Source organism: Apteryx mantelli, chromosome 3 (assembly GCF_036417845.1).
Source record: "Apteryx mantelli isolate bAptMan1 chromosome 3, bAptMan1.hap1, whole genome shotgun sequence".
Classification (NCBI taxonomy): Eukaryota; Metazoa; Chordata; class Aves; order Apterygiformes; family Apterygidae; genus Apteryx; species Apteryx mantelli.
In genome coordinates this window covers 34,534,257-34,541,289 of record NC_089980.1, presented here as the reverse complement: position 1 = coordinate 34,541,289, position 7,033 = coordinate 34,534,257, and the positions used below count along the sequence as shown (strand labels likewise).

The 7,033-nt window shown below is 44.9% G+C and overlaps 1 protein-coding gene across 2 annotated transcripts in view; it reads left to right on the top strand.

The window, feature by feature from the left end:
* Positions 1 to 865: 865 nt before the first annotated feature.
* Positions 866 to 7,033, top strand: part of PPP2R5A (protein phosphatase 2 regulatory subunit B'alpha) — a 46,384-nt gene continuing 40,216 nt past the window's right edge. The window contains exons 1-2 of one of the 2 annotated variants that reach the window (XM_067293091.1): positions 866 to 1,486; positions 1,812 to 1,919. In XM_067293091.1, coding sequence (XP_067149192.1) covers positions 1,336 to 1,486; positions 1,812 to 1,919 — 259 coding nt within the window. In that variant the 5' untranslated portion in view covers positions 866 to 1,335. The remainder of the gene's footprint in view (positions 1,487 to 1,811; positions 1,920 to 7,033) is intronic. The other variant, XM_067293092.1, reaches the window with a different exon arrangement.

Sequence of the window (7,033 nt, the reverse complement as noted above, 5' to 3'; positions counted from 1 at the left end):
CGAAGCCCAGCGGCAACACCGAGGCGGCCCCGGCTCGGGGAAAGGCTTCCACCGCCGCGAACGGGGCGCCGCCGTAACGGCTGCAAGGGGAGACGCGCGCGCGGCGGGGCGTGGCGTGGCGGGCGCCTCGCGCGCCCAACGGCTTCCCTCGGCCGCTTCCCTCTCTCCGCGGCGCGAACGCCTGCCGCTGGGCCACCCCACCCCGCACCTTCACTTCTCCTCCCTCCCGCTGTCGCTCGCATTTTTACCTCGTCAAAGATAAAAACCCGCCCACCCCCTCTCGGCCCCATCCGGTTGGGGAAGCGTGTTGTCAATCACTCCGTCCCCCGGAGCTCGTCCCCGCTCCCGCGTTCTCCCCGCCCCCCGGCCCGGGGGGAGTGTCCACGAGCACCTTTTCCCATTGGCTGTTCGGCGCTGCCAGTCATCTAAGCCGCGGCTGCTCCTCCGGGCTCTTCTTGCCCCCCTGGCGGGTCGGCGCTGCCCCGCTCCGCCCCTCCCCTCCTCTCCCCTCAACTCTACTCGCGCCGCCAAGTTGCGCGGCCGCTGGCTCGGCGGCTGCGGGGCCCGGGCGGCGCGGCCGCGGCGGGCGGAGACACTCGCGCAGCCGCTGGCGGAGCGGGAGGGGGCAGGATGACGGCGGCGGCGCGGGGAGCCCCCGGCGGCGGCTGAAGGCGGAGAGAGGGCGTGTGGAAGCGCGCGATTGGGGACGGGCGGCGGTGGAAACTGCCTCCGCGGCGCGCTCGGCCCGGCGGCGGCCCCGGCCGATGACAGCGGGCTCGGCGCGGGCCGGCGCAGGCGAGCCCGGCTGAGGCGGGCGCGGAGCGGGCGAGGCGGGCGGCGGCGCCGGGCCCGGCCCGCCGCGGCTCTTGTTGCGCCTGCCCCGCGCAGAGCGGGAGCCCCGCGGCGTCCCGTCCCCCCCGCCGCCGCCGCTCAGGGGAAAGTTTGGCGTGTGCCCGCCCCGCTGGGCGAAGTTGTAGCCGGGTTTGTTGGCTTTTTCCCTCCCCTCTCCCCCCGCCTCCCCTGGAGCCGGCTCCGCGCGGAGAGGAAATCGCGAGGGAAGCAGGAACTGGGGAGCGAGGCAGCGGCCCGGACCCAGGAGGCTCGTCGGCGCCGGGCCCGCCGCTGCCCGAGGCGGCGCAGCAGCTCCTGCCGCTAGGACACCGGCCCTCTGCCCCCCGGCGTCGGTGCGTGCGCGGGCGGGCCTGAGCCAGCGACCTGCTTTTTTCTTCCGTTTTCCCGCTTTTTAAGCCCCTTTTCTGCCCGCCCGCTTCTCCCTCCGCTTTGATATATGCTTCTGGAGAGCGACGTCCCCCCGCGCCGCCTCACCGCCCAGCCATGTCGGCGGCCATCTCTGCCGCGGAGAAAGTGGATGGCTTCACGCGGAAATCGGTGCGCAAGGCGCAGAGGCAGAAGCGCTCGCAGGGCTCCTCGCAGTTCCGCAGCCAGAGCAGCCAGGTGGAGCTCTCGCCGCTGCCCCAGCTCAAAGGTACCGCCGTCCCCTCTCCCCCCCCCCCCCCCGCGGCTACAGGTGCCCGCGCCCCCGCGCAGGGGCCGCGCAGGAGCCGCGCTTGCCCTGGCGCAGCTCCTCCTCGGCCCTAAGAGCTCAGGATCAGGGAGAAGCGAGAAGCAAAACCTTGCAGCAGGCGGCGGCGCCGCCTCCCGCGGGGGGGATTTTGCAAAGAGGAGCTCTGCGCCCGTGGCATGATATCCTGAGTTGTCGGAGAGGGGTTTGCCTCTGCCTTGCTTGGGCTTTCCTGTCTTCCCCGGTTCTTGAATGACTTTTTTTTGCTCGTCTGTTTTTTAATGATCAGGAGCTGCCACAAAGCCTTTCTCCTGCTTAGTGTGGTGCAGGATCAGTCGCACAGTGAATGAGAGTTTTTGGATGCTGGCCTCACTGAAATTCCCCCAAAATAGTGGAGGTTTGTCCTGTGTCCTGAAGCTAAAATCTGAAAAGACTATGTTTGTTAGAAGATTACAAAAATAATTGTAGCCTTCCACACCTTTAAACATCAAATTGAGGTTGTACGTATTTTGTGTTGTTTTTAAAAGTTACAAAAATAGTTATTAAGTAGAGAATATAAACTTGTTATTAAAACCAAGTATTTGACAAGGGCCTTAGAAATACGGGAAAGGTGTTGCCTTGACGTTACCCGAAATACTACATTTATTGATGCTAGTGTTGGTCTTAAGATTTTTGAAGCTGTATCATATGATGGTGGAAAGAAGTCTCAACTTGCAGCAAACATCCAAAATTTAAGTGCCATTTGGCCAACTTAAACATAGTCTTAGATATCAAATAACTCTGATTTTTTGCTGCTTGATTTTTATGGCTTTTACAGTCATGTTTCATATTTCAAGACTTTTTTAACTCTTGAGTGGTAGGTGTACACAATAGACAGTGTAAATCATGAAACCGTCTTAGCAGAAATGTTATTAAATGCAAATAAGCTTGGGGAGGAAGGTAACAAGGGAGTGTGTCGTGTCCCCCCCTCCCTCCCATATCTGTTGCAGTGACTGTGGGTGTTCTTACTGCTTGGTTAGGGTTTTCGGGTTTTCATTTCTCTGTCAAGTTCTGTCCTATCTTGGTAAGCTAGTTTAATTTGAGGAAACTGGAATAATTGTTTTAATTCTTAACCAGACTAATTTGTTTGAGATCAGAATTCAGTTTCTGCTCTTGGTATGGCTAAATTTCTGTATATTTTTAATAATGAAAGACTAATTTGCATAATGTTTAGACAGTGTATTTTGCTCAAACATGATTTTTATAATACTGCTACTGATACCTTGTAGAAGCACTTGGTAAATATCACGCATAGGTGGCAGACTTCAGGAGGTTTTGGTCCTGATTCTGCAAACAGTTAGGCATACATGCTTATGCAAGAAGTAATCCAGCTTAAATAAGTAAAATGTCCAAGTTTACATTCTTTGCTGAATTGGGACTTAATATTAATTTTTTACTCTGTACAATTAAGTCTTATAGTTTTGTGAGTGTGGTTTTAAAGCTGTGTTCTTGTAGTATAGAGAAATTCTGCGTGGCATCAGTAGCTCAGACATTTGGAAATTTGAGGCCATAAACAATCAGAGGAATGTCTTCAGTTATTCAGAGTTTCATTAAGAATTTAAGGCAATTCAAACTACTATGGAAAATAACATCTGGCTTTGTGCTTATGGTTTAAATTTAAAGACTCTTACTCTAAACCTGCTTCAGAATATAAATTGTGAGCAAAATACAGAACTGCTTTTATGAGTTAGCAAAATAAAAAGCCACTAGCGACTATCCTGGTTAGCCAGCTATCAGAAAGTCAGGCAGCACACTTCTGCATATTTTCTCCCTTGGATCTGTGATGTTTGAATATACTGAGAATTTGAATTGTCCTGAACATAGCTGTATGATGTTTTGCTGCTATGAGACAAAACGTAGCGTATGATGTTTTTCTCCCCTTCTATGTGACTCCTTCTCTTCATTCCTCCCTCTTAAACATCCCCAACCCACCTCCCAAAACAAAAGAGCTTCTAGAAATAAAGTGTTTGTTCTCCAGAAATATATGGTTTTATAAAACTTGTGTTCTAGTCACGTGTCTTGAGCAAATGAAGCTTTACTTTATTACTGAACTCTCCATTTGCTTCAAAGAATAGTTGTGATGCTGCCAGTGTAGTGTCATCTGTGAAGTAACAGCCAGCATGCCCAGGGAGGGGCTGAAAAAGGAAAGTGTAGTCATTACGCTAATGCCTGAGGGTGCTCAGCATGCGTTTATGAAATTAGATTAAGACTCTCTGCTTTTTCAGGTAAATTCAGATAAATGGTTAAACACAGATGTTGGAAGCCTGTGTTGGGAGGAATTTTGTAGGTGAAAAAGCAGTGTTTGGCGTTCTACTGCTGTAAAATATTTCATCTTTTCTATAGTTACTGTCTTGTTTCATTGTTTCAGAGAAAATAAAATATTCTAAAACTCCCAGACAGGTTTGTCAGACTGGCCCAAAATACTTGCATACTATTGTACTGGAAGGAGAGATCTTCTGAAAGAAGAACTAATCATTTACTTCTAACAAATATCTTACTGGGTAGATGGTTTTTTTTTTTTCTTTTATCTAGGGAATGTTGTGTATTTGTCACTAAAATGGCCAGATCAGATTGTGTAGCATGCTTTCCCAAGCTTCTAAGTAGTATTGTTTGAAAGCCTGTAGACAGGTAATATTGTTAAAAGTACATTATTTTCGGTGTGCTGCTGTTGTCTTACCAAAATTCCTTAATTTAGCTGCGTGATATGTCACCACCAGGAGAAAATGCTTGTCTGTGCCTAGTAAGTCACTGTCCCAAGTGGTATTGTACTGTAACTTCAGGGGTTTGGGGGGGGGGGGGGGGCGCAGAATTGTGTGACTCAGTTAAGATTCAGCTTATTTTTGTGTGTGGTGTAATATTATGTGTCAGTTTTAGATAAAAGCTCAACAAAGCCTAGCTGATATCAGGATATATAAATTAGTAATGTGTTCTTCAGTTAAGTTAGCAAGTTTCCTATGTGTTTGTTATTCAGGACAGTTTCCATTTTACTGTATTATTTAAAAGCTTACTAAAGCTGTAGCAGGTTGTGTGGTTTGGAGTTTTGGGGGTTATTTGGTTTTGTTTTTTAGCTCCTCTGCCTTTTGTTACTTTATAGCTTACAAATCCTTTGAATATGGACAGCCAAAAAAATGCACTGGTTAACAGCAGGATTTTGTCATTTAGTGGACAATCCTGACACTGAGTTTAAAGAAATTTGTCAGAGGAAGTATTATTTTAACATTTTAAGAATTGGTAATTGTGTCTTAATAATTTAGCAAATCATTTTAAAAGACTGTAGTAGCACATGCAGTTAGCTTCATTTTTGAAAGCAACTTGATCTTGAAATCAATATCACTCATTATGATATAAGTATGCATACATGTTTCTGGTGTGTATTTTTTTTTTCTAATGTGTGTGTGGGGGGGAGTTGAAGAAGCATGTAAAAATGGTGAACAGAAGTGAGGAAAGAAAAATTCTTGTTTCAAACATACAGCTTATTGCTTTTATTTAGCATAATTAATATGGTCTGTTGGATCATAAAGCAAATACACCTTTTACCTCTGTACCAAACATGTCAAGTACAGCTGGAAGGAATAAGCATTTCCTGATATCTTTCTATGATCTGCTCAAGACTGAAAATCCTTTTGGGAAGAGATGGGTCACCCCAGACTTCTTTCCGTATACAGAGAACAAAACTAATGAAAGAAATTCTTAGTGTTCACTTCCAAATTAAATTGTCTCCCCATGGAGAAAACTCAGGCACTTACAACTGAAGAACTGGAAATTGGTTCAAAAATCTGTCAACTGTAGGCTGGGGGGGGGTTATAAGAATCTCTGTGGGGCAGAGGGTTATGGTGGGAATGGTGAAGGATACTGGAATAAGATGCTTATAAGATGACTTTCTAGTATGCAGTTTGGACATCCAAATACAGGGGCCAAAGTGAGTGTTAACAATAGTATCCTCAACCCTTGAGAGAGAGAGCGAGCTTGTTCTTAACTGGAAACCAGGTGCAGTGTTCAAGCTGGGCTTTTGTGGAAACGTTAGAGGAAGACTAAATAAACTTGATTAAAGGTTTAATTTTAATATTACTTAAATTCATTGGGGTCAGTTCAGACCTTAAACTTCTGATGTTTTGAGTCATACAGTATGTATTTCAGAATAATAAAAATAAATGGAGCTAAAGAGCTTAGGGGGTTTTATTCTCATACTAACATTAAGTTGCCTTTGCTCTCAAAAGGAAAACATCCTTCAAAAATTTTAGAATGGTTTACTTTTACTACTGCCTTTGTAAATATTTGTAAGTGAAATGACAGTTCTATGTCTCTCAAGTTTGCGTTGGTTTCTTGTATTCCAGATGATTCATTGCTACTTCCTCCTCTGTAGCTCCCTATCCTATACCTTTTGTATTCAATATCACTTGCAGCTATAATCTTCCTAGGTAAGATTTTCTTTAAAAGGCTTTGTTTTGGTTTTGTTTTTTTTTCCCAGATGAAGAATGAGGGTGTTCTATAAAGAATTTTGGTTGAATTCTTATGTATAATCTCAACAGGGCACGCAGTTAGTATAGTCAAAATTTCTGTTTAGTGAAGTTACAGTTTTGAAAAATAGAGGAGCTGTAATAGAGAAGATTTAAGAATTTTTTAACATTCTAATATAGTTCCATGAAAAATGGACTGTTTAATTTTTTCTATATTAAGGAACGTTCTTAGTTTATGGAGTGGAACATTTGGTCTTTAATTCTTAAGCAATTGACCTTTCTTATCCTTAGACTTGAATTTTTGGTCTTAGAATATACTTCCATCAAGAGCAATTCCTAAATATAGAGCCTATTGACAGTCTTCACATGAACTTTTCTATTTAAATCTTTCACATCTTCTGTGTGCCAGCTTAGTATCAGATTTCTTTTTCCATATTCGTTGCTTTCTAGTTTAGTCAGATATTAGTTTTGCAGGTGCTGAATTTAATGTTAGCTGCTGTAAGAAATATTAATGTAATTACTGCTCCAGGCTATCTGATCAAAAGAACATGACATCAATCTACAACATCCTTTTTAATATCTATCTATGTTAGAATTATTCTGTGCTTTTGAAAAGGTGCTGTACCAACAGTTCTGGAGAGATTAATATTTTATTTAAGTATAGAAGAGGCCCTTCCATTGGGAAGGGCATAAAATTCAGCTTCTGTGCCAATGTAATCCTGACACTTGTTTTAATCTAGCAGGCTAAAATTATATAATTTTATATATATAATTTATATATATAATGTGTGCGTGTGTATGTAGTTTCATAACAATGCGTGGAGTTCGAAGGTTGGAATCACAGTTTAACTAAACAAATAGGTATTAAGTAATGTCTGTTGTGTGACACCCCCTTGGCAAACCTCTCTACTAGGAACTAGACTGACAGTGCCAGCTTCTTTTTAATGTCCAAATCATTGTCTGATTCATTGATTTTTGTCAGAGAGTCACTGAACTACTTTCTATTAAGTTTTGC